The sequence below is a fragment of the Erithacus rubecula genome (assembly GCF_903797595.1).
Source record: "Erithacus rubecula genome assembly, chromosome: 31".
In the NCBI taxonomy this organism is placed as follows: Eukaryota; Metazoa; Chordata; class Aves; order Passeriformes; family Muscicapidae; genus Erithacus; species Erithacus rubecula.
Window position 1 is genome coordinate 1,288,698 of NC_136682.1, and position 20,114 is coordinate 1,308,811.

Sequence of the window (20,114 nt, forward strand, 5' to 3'; positions counted from 1 at the left end):
CGGGGCTGTTCCTGCGATGTTGCCGTGACCCAGAGTGAGCAATACCTCAATTAACGCTTCAAATAACGCAACCGGCTTAAAATAATGCTGTTCGTGATGCCAAAAATAGGTTACAATAATTCAATTTTCACGCAGAAAATTGCCTAAGATAACGTAATTAATCAGGGAAAAATAGCTTAAAATAATGCGCATTTATATTGGTTTGTTCATGTAATTATTGGTGAGAAAATTGCATAAAATAATGCAATTGATGATGCCAAAATTCCATGAAATTACGCAATTTTTAATAATTTGCTATAACATAACAATGCAAAAAACCCAATTGATGCAAAAAATACTTAAAATGCAATAGTGCAACATTTGCTTAAATAATGCAAGTATGTGTGCAACATTTGTTTAAATAAGGCAATTGTGCAACATTTGGTTTAAATAATTCGATCAGTGACTCGAAAAGTGCTGAAAATCATGAAACAGTGCAAACATTTGCTTAAAATAACAAAACTAACCCGCAAATTTTGCGCGGACGCAATTTTGCATAATTTGCTTCAAGTAACTCAGGTAATCGTGAAAAAAAAAAAAAAAAAAAAAAAAAAAAAAAAAAAAAAAAGCTTGAAATAACGTAATTATAGAAACCAGGGTGTTTCCCCTCACTTCCAGAGGCTCGTCGCGCTGTAATTAACCTGTAATTAATACGCAATTAATACGTAATTAACGCGCGGCAGCGATCGGGCCGGGTCGGTGGCGCCCTCTGGCGGTGCCGGTAGGGAATGGGCGCGGCGGTGCCGCTCCGGTCCCGCGGTGATTCGGGAGCACCGATCCCGATCCGACCGGACACTCCGTGAGCCTGGAGCCCTCCGGGTCCTCTGGAAGCCGCGGGGTCCCGGGAGGGAGCGGGGTAGAAGTTCCTTCCTGCGAGGTGGTGTCACCAGAGGGTGTTCCAGTGGTGGGAGGGGAGGTGAGACCCCCCAAAAATGGGAGTGGTGGTGATGGAGAGGGGTCCTGGAGATGCAGATCCCCCCTCAGCCGGGCGCTGCTTCCCTTTCTGCCCCACTCCCCAGGGCAGTGACACCAGAGGGGACAGTGCATGGATGTCACCAGACCTGCCAACCCCGGGGCAGCTCTGGTAGAGAGAGAAGGCGACACCCTCCCGGCCCCAGGGCAGCGTGGGGAGCACTCAATATTAAATACAGCTGGGAATGTGGTTGGGAGGATAATAAATAGGCAATAAATAGCGATAAATAGTGCGGGGACAAGGCACAGGGACACACTGCAAAGGCACAGGGACACACCACAGCGTTGTCCCGTGGTGCTGACAGCAGAATTAGGAATTGGGGCACTCCCAGCCCCCCTGCTTTGCTCCATGCCCCGCCCAGGACGCAGCAGGGTTTGGCAAAACCCCAACTATGGGGTCAGGGCCATCGCAGCAGCTCCTCTCTGTCACTTCCCTGCTCGCTCCTTGTGCGACTCTGTCACCACTTGCTGCAAGAGGAGAATTTGGGGATAAGTCCCATGGCAGGGTTGGGCCTCCCAGGCAGGGCACCCCCAATTCTCACCTGCCCATCCCGTGTCTCGATGGTTTTGATGAGCACCATCCTCCGTGCCGAGCTCTCCGCAGGTTGTGGCTCCAACACTGGGCACAGAGGGGTCATCAGCACCCCATGCCCCCCCAGACACCCTGGGACCTACCCACACATGGTCTCTAACCCCAGGGAAAGATCCCCAGACAGTGGGGGACCCCTTGTCCCTCACCTGAGCTTCTCATGCTGAAGGAAGTGGTGGGCTGCAGAGGGATGGTGATCCTGGGGGGGGAGAGGAGGATGAGGAGGGTCTGGGACTCCTGGACATTTCCAGTGACCCCTTCCACACCCTCGAGTCTGTGACCCACATCCCATCTCAGCCGGGGGCTGTGCTCCAGGCTAGCACCTGGAGCAGAGCTGGAGGCAGCTCCCCCATCATCCCGCCAGCCCCTGGCCTTGCCTTTATCTCAGCTCCCATGGAAACATTTTGTTTTCCTGTGGGAGCAAGGCCTGGAGCTGCCTCCTCCCAAGAAAATCCCACAATAACCGGGGTGACTCCACCCAAGGGACCTTCCCCGCCGGCACTGGGAGGCGCCGTGTGCCGCGCTCCCCTCACCGGCTCTCCTCGCCCTCCAGCAGCTTGCGGTACGTGGCGATCTCGATGTCCAGGGCCATCTTCACGTTCAGCAGGTCCTGGTACTCGCGCAGGTGCCGCGCCATCTCCTCCTTCATCTGCTGGATCTCTTGCTCCAGCCTCCCCACCACATCCTGGTAGTTCCCGATCTCCTCCCCGAACTCATCCTCCATCTCCCGCATCTGCCGCTGCAGCGCCTCGTTCTGCAAGGGAAGAAGGGGCTGCAAAGGGCCGGGATGGGTCTGGTTCTTACACCACCCCACCAAACACACCCCGGCTCTCACCACGCCCTTCAGCCCGTCCACCTCGCAGGTCAGGCTCTGGATCTGCCGCCGGGATTCGTTCATCTCCTGCTTGGCCAGCCGCAGCGCCTCGTGGTTCCGGTTTGCCGCATCCGAGAGGTCGGCAAACTGCGCGGGCCGGGCGAGTCAGGGCTCTGGGATGGCTCAGCCACCCCAAAATCCCTCCCAGCCCCGGGTACCTTTGATTTGTACCATTCCTCGGCTTCCTGCAGGTTCTTGACGGCAATGCTCTCGTACTGGGTGCGGATCTCCCGCAGAGCAGCCGTCAGCTCGGGCTTGCAGACCTCCACCTCGGCCAGCCCCGCCGGGCTCGGGGCGCTCACCTCCAGGTCCCGCAGCTCCTGCTCGGGGGCGGGAGCGTCACCGAGTGCCACAAGGACCTGACCTGTTCCCCCCTGCTCCGTCCCACCTCGGCCCCACCTCCTCGTGCAGCTTTTTGAGGAAGCCGATCTCATCCATCAGCAGCTCCACCTTGCGCTCCAGCTCCAGGCGAGACAGCGTGGCGTGGTCCACGTCCTGCGGGAGAAGCCGGGATGAGCTGCAGGGCAGCGTGGAGGGGATGGGAAGACCCTGAAGCCCCCCCCCCCCCGGGTGATGGGGGAATGAGGATTCGGTACCGCACGGGAGACGGGCCCGCCGGTCCCCTCACCTTGCGGAACAGCACCAGACTCTTCTCGGCATCCTCGCGCTTCTGTGTCTCGTCCTCCAGCCTGGGGACAGTAAGGGATGAGGGGGAGGTGGGGGCGGGGGTGCAGACCCTCGCTCCTCCTGCCTCCTGTTGCAGCCCCCTCCACACAGAGCGAAGGGGAACGGGGATGGGGCGTCCCCAGCGCTGGCACCAGTGCCCTCCCAGTGCCCCCACCCTTGCCCTGCCACTCCCAGTGCCCCGCCCTTCCGCAGAGCCCAGCGCTCCCAGCGCCTCCCAGTGCCCTCCGTGCATCCCGGGTGCCTTTCCCAGTGTCTGCTGAGCGTATCTCTTCCCCAAAAATTCACCAGTCCCTACCCCAACTTCCCCAGGGCTCCCCCATCCCCACCCAGCTGCATCGTCCGGTCCCCATCCTGGTGCAAATCTCATCCCATCACATTCCTCATGGCAGCACATCCCCAGTTCCTCTCTAGCACATTCCCCAGTCATCATCCCATGCACAACTCATCCCGACACATCCCCGATTCCCACCGCAGTACATCCCTCACCCCGGTGCATTCCCTGCTCCCCGGCACATCCTCCAGTCGCCACCCCAGTTCACCCCTCATCCCAGCACATCCCCAGTACCCATTCCGGCGCATCCCTCATCCCGCCGCATCCTTGGTCCCCATCCCGCTGCCTCCCACGGCCCCACCGCCGGCCCACCGCTGCCGCAGGGCCGCCAGGTCGGTGGCGAGCCCGTCCCGCTCAGCCTGGAGCCGGTCCCGGTCGCGGCCGAGGCGCTGCAGCCGCTCCCGCAGCCCCCGCAGCTCCCCCTGCACCAGCCCGGTGCGGGGCCCGGTGGCGGCGGTGGCGCGGCCCAGGGCGGCACGGAGGGTCTCGTTCTGCCGTTCCAGCGCCCGGACCCGCTCAAGGAAAGCGGCGAAACGATCGTTGAGTGCCGCCAGCTCCTCCCGCTCCGCGCCCCGCGCTGCCGCCGCCGCCGCCAGCCGCCCCGGCACCCCGGGGTCGCGGTCACGACGGCTCATGGTTGCACCGGGAGGGCGGTGGCTGCTGCTATCGGCTCTTTATAGCGGACAGCGGCTCCGCCCCGCCGGGGCCACCCGGGACTACGGGACGGACAGAGGGGAGGGGTCTCCCAGCTGGAGGGAGCATCAGGAGCTGCGGATTTCCACTCGGAGGGGCGGGGAAGGGGGTTGGGATGGTTGGGGACACCCCTCAGGCTGACGGGCAGGGGTTGCAGGCATTTCCCTTCATGGGGGGCTCGGAGACCCTCACAGGATAGAGGGCGGGGAGCTGATGGGTCCCCTCTCGGCGGTGCAGGCAGAGAAACCCAGCAGCACCAGGGGCAGGGGGGCGGAAAGTGCCCGGGAGACAGAGGAGCCCCCGCTGGGTCAGAGGGACCCGTGCGAGGGTAGCATGGGGGTCCAGATCCCGCAGCTGGGATGCACAGAGGGGCTGGGGGCTGCAGGGCTCAGGCAGAACACCCCTCTGAGATGGGTCCCCCATTCTGCCCGGGGTGCTCAGCACCCAGGGAGAGGAGTCCCTCTCCTTCACCCCCTCCTTTTTGTCGGGGCCGCCGTGACTCGGCTCTGCGGGAGCTGCCATGCGCGGGGCAGGGCTGGACAACGGGCTCTGCAACCCCCCCTGAACCCCCCCTTTCCGGGCAGTTAGGGCAGCACTTACGGGAAGGAGTCGGTGCCCTGCCCAGAGGCCGTGGGGAGGGAGGGTCCTCCCCGCCCAGGACCCCCTCCCAGCTCTGCAGAGAACCGCACACCGAGAGTGGCTCAGTGCCAGCAGCAGCATGACATCATGTCCAGCCCGTCTGCACCAGGCACTGGGCAGGACACTGGGGCCTCTCAGGGGTCCCCCCACACCTGGTGACCTCCAGGGCCAGCAGAACAGTGAGGGGGATGTGAGACCTCCACCACTGCAGACAGCTATGGCACAGGAGTAAACCAGGGACCCCAACACCACACAACCCCCCAGACTCTCCCAGCACAGCCCCAGTGCCAGCTGGCAGCAGGACCAGGCAGCCAGCCCAGCTGTCCCCTCCCCTGGGACATCCCCCCAGGTCACAGCAAGGCGAATTGTCCCGGCACAATGAACGAGGCAACATTGAAAAGAGCGATTTTAATGAACAGCACCATGGTGTAACACCAGGGACAAGGCACTAGTATTCCTCCCCTTCCTCCTCTCCTTCCATGCTGTCAGCCCCCACCTCCTCATAATCCTTCTCCAGGGCAGCCATATCCTCACGGGCCTCCGAGAACTCTCCCTCCTCCATGCCCTCCCCCACGTACCAGTGCACAAACGCCCGCTTGGCGTACATCAGGTCAAACTTGTGGTCCAGGCGGGCCCAGGCCTCGGCGATGGCCGTGGTGTTGCTCAGCATGCACACGGCGCGCTGCACCTTGGCCAGGTCGCCCCCGGGCACCACCGTGGGCGGCTGGTAGTTGATGCCCACCTTGAAACCAGTAGGGCACCAGTCCACAAACTGGATGGTGCGCTTGGTTTTGATGGTGGCGATGGCGGCGTTGACATCCTTGGGCACCACGTCCCCGCGGTACAGCAGGCAGCACGCCATGTACTTGCCGTGCCGCGGGTCGCACTTCACCATCTGGTTGGCCGGCTCAAAACAGGCGTTGGTGATCTCGGCCACCGTCAGCTGCTCGTGATAAGCCTTCTCAGCAGAGATGACCGGGGCGTAGGTGGCCAGTGGGAAGTGGATGCGGGGGTAGGGCACCAGGTTGGTCTGGAATTCTGTCAGGTCGACGTTCAGGGCTCCGTCAAAGCGCAGAGAGGCCGTGATGGAGGACACGATCTGGCTGATGAGGCGGTTCAGGTTGGTGTAGGTGGGGCGCTCGATGTCCAGGTTGCGGCGGCAGATGTCGTAGATGGCCTCGTTGTCCACCATGAAGGCACAGTCGGAGTGCTCCAGGGTGGTGTGGGTGGTGAGGATGGAGTTGTAGGGCTCCACCACGGCCGTGGACACCTGCGGGGCCGGGTAGATGGAGAACTCCAGCTTGGACTTCTTGCCGTAGTCGACAGAGAGACGCTCCATCAGCAGGGAGGTGAAGCCAGAGCCGGTGCCACCGCCAAAGCTGTGGAACACCAGGAAGCCCTGCAGCCCTGTGCACTGGTCAGCCTGCAAGGTGGGAGGAGGAAAACAAGAGAAACTGTCAGTACTTTTGAACTTCAGTGGCTACTGACCTGGCCAGGAAGGCAAATATTCCTCACAGGATGGCAAATACTTCCCCCAAGGACCTCAGGCCCTATGGTTCAGTATGACCAGGTCCATGGAAAGGGACCCTTCCTGCAGGAATTTGGAGACAGTGCTTAGACATAAGGAGGGACATGTTTATTCCAGGCAGCAGAAGTTGCTCCTCTCTTTGGCCACATGAGGACATTATTAGGGAGACAAGGTCGCCCTGACTTTACATGTTGGACACTGACTCATGGTGGATACCCCAGCTCTTGGGAGACACCTCACCAGGTTCTGGAATAAGTCAACCACAGCTTCACCCTCTGTTATTCCAAGAGGCTGCAGAAGGAGTTTATCCCACACGAGCCCACGGGCAGCCAGCTCAGCCTTTGATGTGCCAGGAGCTCCCCGAGCGGAGCCGGTGGCGCAGCAGGTCCGGCCACCCCGGCGCCAGCCCCAGCGTGGGAATCAGAGGTTCAAAGAGTTTGGGCAGCTGCACCAGTCAAACCAGTGCTGCACCAGCACCCAAACTATCTGTCCTGCCTCCCCTGCCCTGGCCACGAGGCTTCCAATCCTCCTCCCCTTGGCAAGGCTTATCACTGGGCTAGGACAGGAGCAGCAGGCCCTTCCTGGGACGGCCCAACCCTCTGCCCCAAAGTGCTGATGGGCTGAGAAGGACCTGCCCAGGAACTCCTGCAGCTTCCTTTTGTCCCCTCATCCCCCGCAGCGATGGACCCACCCCATGAGACCCCCACAGGACACTCACCAGCTTGCGGATGCGGTCAAGGACCAGGTCGATGATCTCCTTGCCGATGGTGTAGTGCCCGCGGGCGTAGTTGTTGGCCGCATCCTCCTTGCCCGTGATCAGCTGCTCGGGGTGGAAGAGCTGCCGGTACGTCCCGGTGCGCACCTCGTCTGCGGGGAGGGACAGCCCCGGGCCCGTCAGCGCCCAGCGCCCGCCGCCAGCGCCCGCCCCACCTCAGCCGCCGCCCCCCGCGCCCTCACCGATCACCGTGGGCTCCAGGTCCACGAACACGGCCCGGGGCACGTGCTTGCCGGCGCCCGTCTCGCTGAAGAAGGTGTTGAAGGAGTCGTCCCCCCCGCCGATGGTCTTGTCGCTGGGCATCTGCCCGTCGGGCTGGATGCCGTGCTCCAGGCAGTACAGCTCCCAGCACGCATTGCCGATCTGCACGCCCGCTTGGCCCACGTGGATGGAGATGCACTCGCGCTGTGGGGGCACACATGGCACCGGGTCATCCCTTTTGTGTCCTCTCTGTCCCACCCCAGCACCCACCGGGCTGGGAAGGACTCCTCCCCAAGGCTGGCTGGGGCCACATCCTGCCCCAGACTGAGTGCTGAGTTCTGGGGGTCCCATCCTGTCCCTCCCCATCGGGAGGTGAGACCCTCGCAACTGAGGGACGGAGCGATAACGTGGTGGGCACACACAACCCCGGCTGTGCCCTGCCTAGCACCATCCCAAACTCCAGCTGGGGACACCCAGGACCTGAGGAGGGAGTTGCAGAGTTTCGCCAGCGTTTGGGCCGCACTGGGGCTGCCAGTGTGAACAGCCCTAGGGCTACCAGCGACACAGCGGGTGCTCAGCTCTGGGATCCCATCCGCTATTCGTGCTACCACCACCTCCTGCTAGCCGAGAATTAGGGCACCCCACTGTTATTCCTGGTCCCCACCATTGCACCCACGGATCACACAGCTCAGGGACACTTCAGCCCCTTCCCCAGCGGGCTGCTCATCACTTCCCGCTTCGAGAGCAGCCTTGGACCTCACGGAACGTTTGAGTTACTCTCTTCTCCTCCAACCCTTGCACAGACCCGCACCGTCCCGGTCCCGCCGCAGCCCCGAACCGCGGTTCCGGCAGCCTGCTCCACCCGGGACAAGAATAAACTTCGGTGACCGGCAGGACTTTCCCCGTGGCAGCCGCTCCTGGATGAGAGCATGGAACCTGCCCCCCCGGTGCCGTGACTCACTGCCACGCGTGTCCCGGCGAACAGAGCCGGGAGAAGGTGGCACGGGGGGTGCCCCCAACCGGTTTCTCTCCCCAGGAGTGCTGGGGAGTGTTTAGTAGCTGCGTGGGAGCCCAGGCCACGCTAAGCCCCCGGCTAGGAACCTGGGGGTATCGGCACAGCCCAAAGGTGGAAGCACCCCGAGGGGCGACCCTCGGTTGGGGGGGAACACACGCACCCCCACCTCAGGTCCTGCCTGGGACGAGCCAGAACTCGGCAGCTCCACGGGACGTCCTGAACACGCGAGGAGTGTGCCCCTCCAGAGCACAGCCCCACGTGCTGCTGGGGACGGGACACGGGGGGGACCCGGGACGCCCCCGCCCCTCAGCCCCCCGCACTCCCAGGGGGTCCCACCCCACGCTGTGTCCCCTCATGACCCCGCCACACCCCCGGCCCTCACCATGGCCGCTCGCTGCCCGAACTGTTACGAAGCCGTCGAGGAGGGAGGCGGGGGTCGCCCCGTATGGCCCCGAGTTATACCCCAGGGGCGGAGCTTGGGGCAGAAGGCGGGGCCAACGCGATGTTGCCCCGCCCCCAGGGCCACGCGGCGACATGGTCACGCCCTCCCCCACCCTCCTCGATTCTAATTGGCCGGTTCGAAAGTCGGCGAGGATGGGTGGGCGGTGACGTCAGCGGAGCGGAATGTGGTGGGCGGGAGGTGGGTGGGGGCGGGGCTTTGTGAGGAAATGGGCGGGGGAATGGGCAGAGACAGAGGGGCGGAGGGTTGGGGGTCCCGAGAGTGGGGAGGGGGCTGGGCTGGCAGATTGGGAGGGCTCAGAAGGGTCGGGAGGCCTTAGGAGCAGCGGGAACGCTGGGGTGAGGGGGCTTTAGGGGGCTTTACGGTATTGGGGCGGGGGGCTCAGTCAGAGGCAGGATGAAGCCCCCTGAAGCCCCCGGCCTCAGCCTCAGGTGCTGCATCTGCCCAGGGAGACCCCCGGCCCCGCCTGGACTGGAGGCCTCGGGGGTCCGCTGATCCCTCCCCGCGCCCCCGTCCCCATCCCGGCCCCGTTCCCGTGGGAAGCCCCGCGGGCTCCCGTCGCGCCGGCTCCTGTGCCCGCCGCCGCCCTGTTCGCTGCCAGCCCCGCGGCTGCTCCCCGGGGAACCCACGCGGGGCAGTTCCTGTGGGGCAGGACGGACGGGGCCGGGGGAGCAGCCCACGCCCACCCCCGGGGCGCAGTGCCCTGTCCCGTCCTGCCTCCCCCGCTCTGGGCAGCTTTGGAGAGAGCAGAAGTCGCGTTGCAAAGGCGAAAGAGGGGTTTGAGACAGCATGGGGACATTGGGGTCGGCCCCGAGACAGAATTACAGACCCCACACTCGCGTTCCCCCCAGTCACTGAGCACCCCCAGTGTCTCCTCACACCCTGAGCGCCTTCAGCGTCCCCCCCCCCATTCACTGAGCACCCCCAATGTCCCCTCACACCCTGGGTACCTCGATGACCCCCTCCACTTCCTGAGCACTCTGTGTCCCCTCTCACCCCGGGCACCTCAGTGTCCCTCCCTTCCCTGCGTGTCCCCACTCCCCGGGCACATCCCCGGCGCTGGCACACGCCCAGGGCCGTGGTTCCCGTTGTCCCAGCAACACCCACTCTTGAGCCCTCGACGCCACCGCAGCCCCCCGATACTGCCCTCACCACGCGGGTTCCGGGGCCCTGCCGGGGGTCAGGGGATGCTTTAGGGGGGCCGCGCCGAGGGCGGACCCCTCCGACAGCAGGGTCTCTCCCACCTCGCCCCCACCCCTCCGCCGCCCCGCTCCTTTATTCCCGGCTTTGCCGCATTGCGGAACCGCCCCGCACGCAGGCGGTGCCGCAGCCCCCTCCCCACGGGCAGCGCGCCCGCAGCCCCCCGCACCCCACGGCTGCTCTCCCGCGCCTTCCCCTGCTTGCCCTGCCCCCCGAAGTGCCCCCCACTCCCGGCGCCGAGTTTTCCTTTTGTTGTAGCCCCCGCAGGGGCGGGAGGGGGTGGGAAGGGGCGTCGGGACACCCAGGCTGCGGTAACACCGTGACACCTCCCAGCTGCCTCCCACAGGGAATGAATTCGGTCACCCGCTGCCCCAGCGCTGGGGTTGGGGGGATTTTTCCTCCATTCTTAGGGTGGGGCGGGGGCTCGGGAAGGGGTGGGTGCAGCCCCCGAGTGCCACCCTGGGCCCCTTCAGCAAACCACAGCCTCATCCAGCACCCCCGAGAGGAGCGACCCCCCCCCCCCCGAGCTGCCCTGTCTGTCCATCTGAATGAACCTGTCACATCGATGGTGGCAGTGGATGGACAGACAGACAAAAAGAGCTGGGTTCTGCGGGAAAACAGGCTAAAAATAGCAACAGCCTGTGTCTGGGATGTCAGCCCTGAGCCACGACAGCTCCTGATGGGACTGAGACCCCTCGACCCCTGGGGATGGCGTGTCCCGGTCGTGGGGTTTGAGGTCACCAATTTGGGATCTCCAGACAGGGCCCAAACTGGGGGAGGCTGGGAATCTTGCCTTTGTCATGGCTAGGAGTCCAGCAGCCATGAAATCAGCCCACACAGGATGAGATGTCAGCTCTAGGAGCCCCTGAGTTGTTCCACCTGAGGAAGGGGGCTGCCCTGGGGACTCTGTGCAGACAGGGGGGACCCTGGGAGAGTCTGGGGTCTGTCCCATCCGGTGGCACCGGTGGTGTGGGCACAGCAGGGGTAGGACAGCAACCGTCACCAGGAGCCACAGTGTTGCTACCAACAGTCAACAGAGCACAGTGCGGGGAGGGGGGTGGGGAAGCTGGGAGCTGTGCCACACCCCCCCTCACCAGCACTCAACAGAGCTAGAAATTTGGGGGCAGCAGGGCTGGTGACCTCTATGGCAGTAGGGTGGGCACTGGGGGACCCCAGAGCCTGTAAACCCCAGCAGAGTGATCAGGAACTGGGGGTCCCAAGGATGGTGCCCCATCCTCAGTGTCAGGAACTGGGGGTCCCAAGCATCATGCCCCATCCTCAGGGTCAGGAACTGGGGGTCCCAAGGATGATGCCCCACCCTCATTATCAGGAACTGGAGGATGCAAGGACGGTGCCCCATCCTCAGTGTCAGGAACTGGGGGTCCCAAGGATGGTGCCCCACCCTCAGTGTCAGGCACTGGGGGTCCCAAGGATGGTGCCCCACCCACAGCAGAGTGGGGTGAGGCAGTGGGGTCCCGGGCATGGTGCCCCCCCCACTGTGACAATAAGACCAGGCATTGGTGGGAACCCAGCTTTCTCTGCTTGCAACCCCCACCCCCACCCAGCAGGCCCCAGGATGGATTTTGGGGAGGGGGGATGCAAGGAGGGGGTCCCAGCCTGTCTCCTAGCAACCAGTCTCCTAGCAACCCCAGCAGTTGCCTGGCTGCAGTCGGTGCGGGATGTCGCCCATATCCAATGGGAGATGGGAGGGGGCTGGGGGGCACCGGTGGGACTGCAGCACCCAGTGCCCCTCACCCGACACCCCACATCACCCACTGGGGCTGAGCCACCCCTGCCCTGTGAGGCACCTCCCACCCACAGCTCAGGGCAATAGGATGGGTGGGGACCCTCCTTAGCTGGGACAGTGGTCCCCGAGTCAGGCTGTGAGCCCCCAAAACCTTGGGGACACAATGGGGACACCCTGACAGGCTCCACACTGGTGTTGAGCACTTGTGGCTGTAGGGGGACAAAGGCAGGAGGTATTTCCCATGCAGGGGGTCAGGGCTGGGGGCTGAGCTGCTTTGGGGTCAGGGTGCCCCAAAACAGCCATTTGCCATGGGGACCAGCCTGGTGGGAGCCAAATCCCCTGGTTTTTCTCTACTTAGCAAAACAGAAGCCACCTGATCCTTTGTTCTGGTGGGCGATGCCCAAATCCCATCCTCTCTTTGTTTGCAGCTCTGCAGCTCCAGGAACACCCCAAAAACAGAGGCATGGGGCTGGCAGTGGGGACACATGTCTGGCAGCAGGGACATAGGCACGGTGATGGGGACACGGGTTTGGCAGCAGGGACATGGGAACCTCGAATCTACCCAGAAATCTGCATAATGTGGGAAACACCAGGAAAAAAAGCAGGGATTTGTCAGCAAGGGGGGGGGGGGCGTTCTGGCAGCTCCACCTGCAGCAGCTGGGGCCATGCATGTGGTGTGGGGTCACTCCTGTGCAGGGACTGAGCCCCCCAGCAGCTCCTGGCTTGGGGGGACAACCCCCAGCCTCTGTGGGGTTTGCAAGAACAAATGGGAGGGGGAACATCCCCCAGGAGTGGGAAAGCCCAGGGCTGTGGGGCTGGTGGCTCGGCGGGGGGGGCTGTGCAGTGGCTGCAGCAGATGGAAGGGTGGCCGGGGGACGCGTGTCCCAGTGTCCCAGCTGTGTCCCAACCACCAGCTGCCACACAGCAGCTGCTGCTCGGTCCAAGCCCCCACCCCAACACTATCCTGGGGGCTTTTGTCCCCTGTGTCCTCCCGCTGTCCCTCCTCCCCGGCCCTGCTCGTCCCCAGCTGCCCGGGGGGATGGCTCTTTGTCCCCCGGCTGGGCCCCGCAGCGCTGGTTCCCACCGCCCGAGCAGACAAAGAGGCACTGGAAGGGCTGGGCACGGCAGGGAAAGGGCCGGGACAGGCACAGGGCCACGGCAGGGACGTGGCTGAGAACCAGGGCACTGTGGTACAGCCAGGGATGGGGACAGTGTCCCTGAGGATGGGGATAGGGATGAGAACAGTGACCCTGAGGATGGGGACCAGGGCGTGGCCGGCTGGGAATGAGGACCAGAGTGTGACAAGGGATGGGAACAACGGGAAGGCAGGGGACAGGGACCAGGGTGTGGCCGGGTACAACCGGGAGCTCGGGCAGTGGCCAGACAAGGGGGAGCGCTGCACCAGCGGGGATGGGGAGCAGGGCGTGGTCCCACCCCGTGTAACGGGGGAGCCCCGAGACCGGGAGCCCCATTCCGGGCAGTGGGAGAACGGGATGGGGAAGAACGGCGGGACTTGGGGGAAGGGGGCCGTGGGGGGATGCGGACCGTGGGATGAGGACCCGAGCATGACCGCTGGCTCAGCCAAGACCGGGGATCGGGGCGCGGCAGGGACGGTGCCAAGGACACAGCCGGGGCCCCTCCGGCGGCGGGGCCGGGCCGAGGCCGCCGCAGCCCCCGGGTCCCCCTCCCGCACCGCCCGGCCTTTGTCTGCGGCTGCGGGGGGGCATTACCTCATTCCGGGCCACCAATGGCCGCTGCCGCCGCCGGCCCCGCCGCCCCCCCGGCCCCGCCGCCCGCCCCGCCCCGCCGCCGCTATAAAGCCCCGCACCGAGCCCCGCGCTCCGCCGCGCCTCTTACATCGACCGCCTCAGCGTCGGGCTGTGAGACCGCCCCGGACCGACCGCCGCCATGGTGAGGGGGTGCGGGGGGGGTCGGGATTTCCCTTGTGTCTATTCCTACAATCTTTATTCGCTTGTCCCCCGTTCCCGCCCGCCCCATCCCTCCCACGCCCGGACCCGTGGTTTTCCCCGGTCCTAATCCCCACCCTCCCACCGTAATCTCTGGTTTTCATCCCCTCAGCCCAGCCCCCATCTCGCCGTTGTCTCTGGTCTCCAACCCCCCTGATCTCCGTTCCCAAGGGCTTGTCTTCCCCCCCCCCCCCCCCCGCTCCCGGGATGAGCTCTCGGCTCCGGGAATCCTCCCGCACCGGGCGTGGCTCCCGTTACACCGAGTAAAATGTGTCTCCCGGGACCCAGTCCCGAGTGCACCTCTTGTTAAATAGGCCTGGAAGGATCTTTTTTTTCTCCCCCGGGACCGATCCCGAGCCCGCAGCGGGCGTGGCTCCCGTTAAACCGGGCAGGATGGGACACCCCAAGACTTAGCACTAAGCTTCCCTTGGGCGTGGCTCCCGTTAAACCGAGCAGGATGGGACCCCCAAGACTTAGCACTAAGCTTCCATAGGGCGTGGCTCCCGTTAAACCGAGCAGGATGAGACTCCCGGGAATCAGCACTGAGCTTCCATAGGGCGTGGCTCCCGTTAAACCGGCCAGGATGAATCCCTGGCAATGATCCACGGTACCAGACCGGGCGTGGTTCCCATTAAACTCAGCAAGACGGGACCCCCGGGACCGAGACCCGAGCCTGCATCGGGCGTGGCTCCCGTTAAACCGGGCAGAATGGGACCCCGAGACGCAGTACTGAGCTCCTGTCGGGCGTGGCTATGGTTAAACCCGACAGGATGGTTCCCTGGGGCCGAACCCCGAGCCTGAACTAAACGTGGCTCCCCTTAAACGCGGCAGGATGAGCCGCTGGTGCTAAACCCGTACTGGGCGTGGCACTGGGTGAAAGGGGCAGGATCAGGCCCCCATCTTTCGGTACCGAGCCACCATCCGTCCCGTTAAACCGGGCAGGATCGGACCCCCTTTCCCCTCCGGTGCTGAGTCCTCAGCCTGTGCTGGATTGGGCATGGCCCCGGTTTAAAGAGGCAGGAGAGTCCCCGGTGAGGGGTGAGCAGGGCAGAATGGGTCCCCCCAGTGCTGAGCACCCCATTCCGCACCAGAGGTCGAAGCACGCCACGATGAGTTCCCCAACCCAGTCCCTCACTGGGCGTGGCCTTGCCTCGAGTGGAACCCGGGTGGGCAGGAGTAGTCGCAGGTGCTGAGCCACCCTGGGGCTTTGCTGGGTCTCACCGGGACAGGGTGGGGCAGGATGGGAACCCCGGGGCTCCCTGTCTCACCATGGGCGCAGTCCTAGTCCCTCAGGGCAGGATGAGCCACAAGTGTTGAGCTGCCCATCCCCCACAGGCAGGGTGCCAGCAGTGATGGGTGCATGACAGGATGGGACCCTCTGCACAGGGGGCACCTCCAGACCCCCAACAATAGCTGTGACCAGGCAGGATCTGGCCCCAGCCAGCCTTGGGGAGGAGTCCTTCCCAGCCCGGTGGGTGCTGGGGTGGGACAGAGAGGACACAAAAGGGGTGACCCGGTGCCGTGTGTGCCCCCACAGCGCGAGTGCATCTCCATCCACGTGGGCCAAGCGGGCGTGCAGATCGGCAATGCGTGCTGGGAGCTGTACTGCCTGGAGCACGGCATCCAGCCCGACGGGCAGATGCCCAGCGACAAGACCATCGGCGGGGGGGACGACTCCTTCAACACCTTCTTCAGCGAGACGGGCGCCGGCAAGCACGTGCCCCGGGCCGTGTTTGTGGACCTGGAGCCCACGGTGATCGGTGAGGGCGCGGGGGGCGGCGGCTGAGGCGGGGCGGGCGCTGGCGGCGGGCGCTGGGCGCTGACGGGCCCGGGGCTGTCCCTCCCCGCAGACGAGGTGCGCACCGGGACGTACCGGCAGCTCTTCCACCCCGAGCAGCTGATCACGGGCAAGGAGGATGCGGCCAACAACTACGCCCGCGGGCACTACACCATCGGCAAGGAGATCATCGACCTGGTCCTTGACCGCATCCGCAAGCTGGTAGGGGCACGGGGTGGGAGGAGGGGATGCAGATGGCGAGCGAGGACAAAGCCTCCATTCTGTCTCGCTCTCCCCTCCAGACTCGCTGGGCTGGGTTTAGATTTAATTTATTAATTAATGTTAATCCTGTTGTGCAGTGGCTGCCATTGGCCGGCAGCGGGACGCGGCGCAGCTGGAGCCGCTCCACAGCGCCGCAGCCCCCGGGCGCCGCCAGTGCTGAGCTCGGCAATTCCCTCTTTGTTCCCACTTGGCTCCTGACGTGGCTGAATCCAGCTGCGTCCGCTGGGGATGGGCAGCCCCGAGCTGGTCCCTCCCAGAGTCATGTGGCCCTGACAGTGCCCGGTGGTCAAACTTGCCTCCACTCTGCTGCCCAGCCGGTGGCAATGCTGCACCTTGAGGTGCCCCTGACAACTGTCTCACCCCAGAGGCCAAGTGGCTTCCCTGGGTGATTCACCATGAGTCAGTGGGTAACAGATGGAGTCAGTGGCCCTCTGCCCCCTATCTTGCTGATTCTGGCTCTGCTGCTGGAAAGCCCCCAAGTGAGGCCACAGAGAGGAAGGAGTAACTTCTGCTGCCTGGAGTAAACATGTCTCTTCCCTACCTTGTCTCTCCTTGCAGGCTGACCAGTGCACAGGGCTGCAGGGCTTCCTGGTGTTCCACAGCTTTGGCGGTGGCACCGGCTCTGGCTTCACCTCCCTGCTGATGGAGCGTCTCTCTGTCGACTACGGCAAGAAGTCCAAGCTGGAGTTCTCCATCTAACCCGGCCCCCGCAGGTGTCCACGGCCGTGGTGGAGCCCTACAACTCCATCCTCACCACCCACACCACCCTGGAGCACTCCGACTGTGCCTTCATGGTGGACAACGAGGCCATCTACGACATCTGCCGCCGCAACCTGGACATCGAGCGCCCCACCTACACCAACCTGAACAGGCTGATTGGGCAGATCGTGTCCTCCATCACGGCCTCTCTGCGCTTTGACGGAGCCCTGAATGTCGACCTGACAGAATTCCAGACCAACCTGGTGCCCTACCCCCGCATCCACTTCCCTCTGGCCACCTACGCCCCGGTCATCTCTGCTGAGAAGGCTTATCACGAGCAGCTCTCAGTGGCCGAGATCACCAACGCCTGTTTCGAGCCGGCCAACCAGATGGTGAAGTGCGACCCGCGGCACGGCAAGTACATGGCGTGCTGCCTGCTGTACCGCGGGGACGTGGTGCCCAAGGATGTCAACGCCGCCATCGCCACCATCAAAACCAAGCGCACCATCCAGTTTGTGGACTGGTGCCCAACTGGTTTCAAGGTGGGCATCAACTACCAGCCGCCCACGGTGGTGCCCGGGGGCGACCTGGCCAAGGTGCAGCGCGCCGTGTGCATGCTGAGCAACACCACGGCCATCGCCGAGGCCTGGGCCCGCCTGGACCACAAGTTTGACCTGATGTACGCCAAGCGGGCGTTTGTGCACTGGTACGTGGGGGAGGGCATGGAGGAGGGAGAGTTCTCGGAGGCCCGTGAGGATATGGCTGCCCTGGAGAAGGATTATGAGGAGGTGGGGGTGGATTCTGTGGAAGGAGAGGGAGAGGAGGAAGGGGAGGAATACTAAACTCACAAGGGTGCTGCTTGAACAGGGAACATAAACTAGTTGAGACCCCGCGGGGTCTGTAGCAGTGTGTGCGCCGCGGTCTGTCCTGTCAATGGTCTGTGCTTCAGTGGAAAAGTCTGTGATGGACTCACCCGTCCTCTCCTGTGGGTCTGAATAAAAAGCATTCCCTGTCTTACCCTGGCTCTGGTGTTTTCACTCCCTGTGGCAATGTCCCTGCCTGGCTTTGACTCTGTCCCCACCAGCACATGGCACAGCCCTGCACTCCCTGCCTGTACCCAGGGTCTCCACCCTGTCCCTGAGCATGTGCCAGGTGTTGTGAGCTCAGCATCCCTCAGACCCCTCCCAAACCCATGCTCCTTCCTCATCCTGCTGAGCTTGCTGTTGTGTCCCCACCCCAAGAGCTGGGCAAGTGGAGAGGGTTGGGTTTTCTCAGTACCAGGAATCAAGCAAGCCCCATGTGAGCACATTGGGGGCCTGAACTCATTTGGGTGGGCTGGAGATCCCTGAAGCCCCCCCCCATTTGGCAGAAGTCTTTGGTATCTCTTCTATCTCCTCCTCCTGGGCAGGGGAGGGGTGCATTACCCTGGGGGTGGGGAGGGGATGCTCTGCCCACTGCAGGTGGGAGTGCTGGGGGTGAGAGGGTTCCCTTCACCCAGCTCCCTGTCTGTACACAAGGTTCCTCCAACACCAAGACATCCTAAAGCTCCTCTGGCTTTTCAGGGATCAGGTGTTGGCCCCGTTGGTCTCAGCCACTGGGGGGAGGGGAAATGTAGAAAATAGCCCCCTGAATGGGGGCAGCCTCTTAACCCTCCCCTTCCTATCCTTTTACCCTGTCCCTTATGCCTCCAGCAGGGATTAATAATGAAAGGGAAGTTGAGGAGTGAAACTCGAGGAGATGCTACAGCTGGGTGCACCCCAGGGACCCTCATTTGTGTGGTGCACCCCTCCCTCTTGCACCATGAGCTCAGGCTAGGTCTTGATGAGCAGCACTCAGGCCAAGCTCATCATCAGCAATACTATCAGCTCCCAGGAACTTGTATTACCAAAACAACTCCTTGATTTCAAGGAGCAACCTTGGGGACTACTTTTTTCTCAAGAGCAACGTGTTTGTTATGGAGTTTTCAAAGGAGGATCTGAATTGTAGCCAGGATTAAAAAAGAAGGATGTCTAAAAAGCCAGTACTTGCAATGTTATAACCAGCAGGGCCTGAGTGAGACCCCCTGAGTTCACCAGGGCAACTCCCAGGAACAGTGAACTCAGAAATTTGGGATTCTCAGAGTATTAACAGGGTTTGGGGCTGAACCCAAGGCTCTGATGTCAATACCAAACTCAAGATGGATTTTTCACAGGTATTTACATCTGTACATGCTCTTCAGGGCTGTGTGTGTGCAAGGTGAATATTCTACAACACAGGTGCTAGGAATGTTGCTCTCAGATTCTTAAGCACTTTAGATTCATAAATAAAATAGGGCTGTAATTGTGTTACTATTGTGCCTATAGTAAATTCTATATTAATATATTGGTAAAATATTTAAACTAAACTCTGAATTAAGTGCTCTTAAACCTTTAGGCTTAAAGTGCTGGTCAAGCCCAGGGCTCAGTTTGATAACAGGGCAGGGGTTCACTCTACCCATTCTGACTCAGAGGGAGGTTCTCAGTTATTATTCCATTTTATCCTTATCATTCTTTTCCCATCCTCAGCCTCCCCTTAGGTCGTTTTTTGCCAATTTTAGTTTTACGTTGATCGACTTTAAATTTTAGCCCCATTTTCCTCTGCCAGCTTTCACTACCGAGTGAGTCACAGAGGGGAGGTGCCAGTGAATTTTGTAGCGCTTTCACTTTAACATGAAACCTGCTTTTGCCGGTAATTCTTTGAGCGACCCAAAACACAACTTTACACCATTCCAGAGGTGACGTGATGCGCGGGGAATCTTGGAGGGGGTTTTGTAACAACCCCCCCAGGAATACTAATAAACACCAATCAAGAACCAGCAGCAACTCTGCCAGGAGCGCCGCTGAGAACCGAGTGACCCCCCAAATTCCATGCGGGACCCTCACATTGAGAGCGGGTGGGAAGCAGGGTTCGGAGGAGGGGGAGCAGCGCTCTCCTTGCCGGTGGGACCGGATCGGCCATGCGGCCACAGGGCTGGCGAGGCAAATGGCGGGGAGCCACGTCACCGCTGCAGTGCAGCTGCGGCGGATGCGGCCGCGCCAGCGCCGCCAGCCCGGGCTGGGCTCCGCTCCCTGCCCGGTGACCCCGGCCTGGGGTGGCTCCGGTGGGGCGGGAGGGGATACGGACCCCCCTCCCCTCCCCCCCGCATGAGTTTTCTGCAAAGCTCTTGGCAAAACAGGAAGGCGGATTATTGGGTGCAAATAGCTCCGGGGATTAGATGGGGGCTGGGGATGGTCACCCCCCGCCCCGCTTGGCTCCACCCTCACGGTGCTCTCTCCATGTTGGAGGGGGGGGGGCACAGCGGGACCCCAGCCCGTTCCCTGGTTTGTGGCACTCGCGGTGGTCCCGCCGTGCTGCGGATATGGCCGAGACCAGCCCCACCCTAAAAAAAGCGGGGTGTGCTAATCCCGATGGGGAAATCCAGACCCCCCCATCGCAGTGGGATCTGAGGGGAGGGCTGGGGAGAGGGGCTGCGCAAGCTGCAGATGGCCAGGGTGGGACCCCCAGGGTGCAAATAAGCCGGAGCGGTGCAGATGGGGCGGGGGCGGGGGGGTCCGTACGGAAAAGCCGATTAAAAACCTGGAGATTGGGGGAGGGAAACGACACCGGGCGCGGCAGCACGTG

At 62.7% G+C, this 20,114-nt stretch overlaps 3 protein-coding genes across 3 annotated transcripts; 1 reads left to right on the top strand and 2 right to left on the bottom strand.

Annotated features, from left to right (window-relative positions):
• Positions 1–185: 185 nt before the first annotated feature.
• On the bottom strand, positions 186–4,127 carry PRPH (peripherin; the record flags this gene model as incomplete). Its single annotated transcript, XM_079329328.1, has 9 exons — positions 186–1,479; positions 1,554–1,630; positions 1,750–1,799; positions 2,134–2,354; positions 2,436–2,561; positions 2,633–2,794; positions 2,874–2,969; positions 3,103–3,163; positions 3,805–4,127. The coding sequence occupies 9 exons, from the start codon at positions 4,125–4,127 to the stop codon at positions 1,438–1,440; spliced, it is 1,158 nt and encodes a 385-aa protein (XP_079185454.1). The 3' UTR covers positions 186–1,437.
• A 1,090-nt stretch (positions 4,128–5,217) lies between these two features.
• Positions 5,218–7,566, bottom strand: LOC306813656 (tubulin alpha-1C chain). The gene is made up of 3 exons (XM_079329223.1): positions 7,310–7,566; positions 7,071–7,219; positions 5,218–6,247 (listed from the first exon to the last, which is right to left on the bottom strand). Exons 1-3 carry the CDS (start codon positions 7,428–7,430, stop codon positions 5,273–5,275), a joined length of 1,245 nt encoding a protein of 414 aa, XP_079185349.1. The 5' UTR covers positions 7,431–7,566; the 3' UTR covers positions 5,218–5,272.
• A 5,943-nt stretch (positions 7,567–13,509) lies between these two features.
• On the top strand, positions 13,510–17,492 carry TUBA1A (tubulin alpha 1a). Its single transcript, XM_079329090.1, is given in 5 exon segments — positions 13,510–13,661; positions 15,255–15,477; positions 15,568–15,716; positions 16,335–16,472; positions 16,475–17,492. Coding segments are annotated over 5 exon segments (1,356 nt in total). The 5' UTR covers positions 13,510–13,658; the 3' UTR covers positions 17,318–17,492.
• Positions 17,493–20,114: the final 2,622 nt, after the last annotated feature.

Coding starts and splice junctions, on each gene's coding strand:
- LOC306813656 (XM_079329223.1), bottom strand. CDS start 7,430: ATGCCCAGCGACAAGACCATCGGCGGGGGGGACGACTCCTTCAACACC. Junction 7,220..7,309: donor CCTGGAGCCCACGGTGATCG/GTGAGGGCGCGG, acceptor CCCTCCCCGCAG/ACGAGGTGCGCACCGGGACG. Junction 6,248..7,070: donor TTGACCGCATCCGCAAGCTG/GTGAGTGTCCTG, acceptor CCCACCTTGCAG/GCTGACCAGTGCACAGGGCT.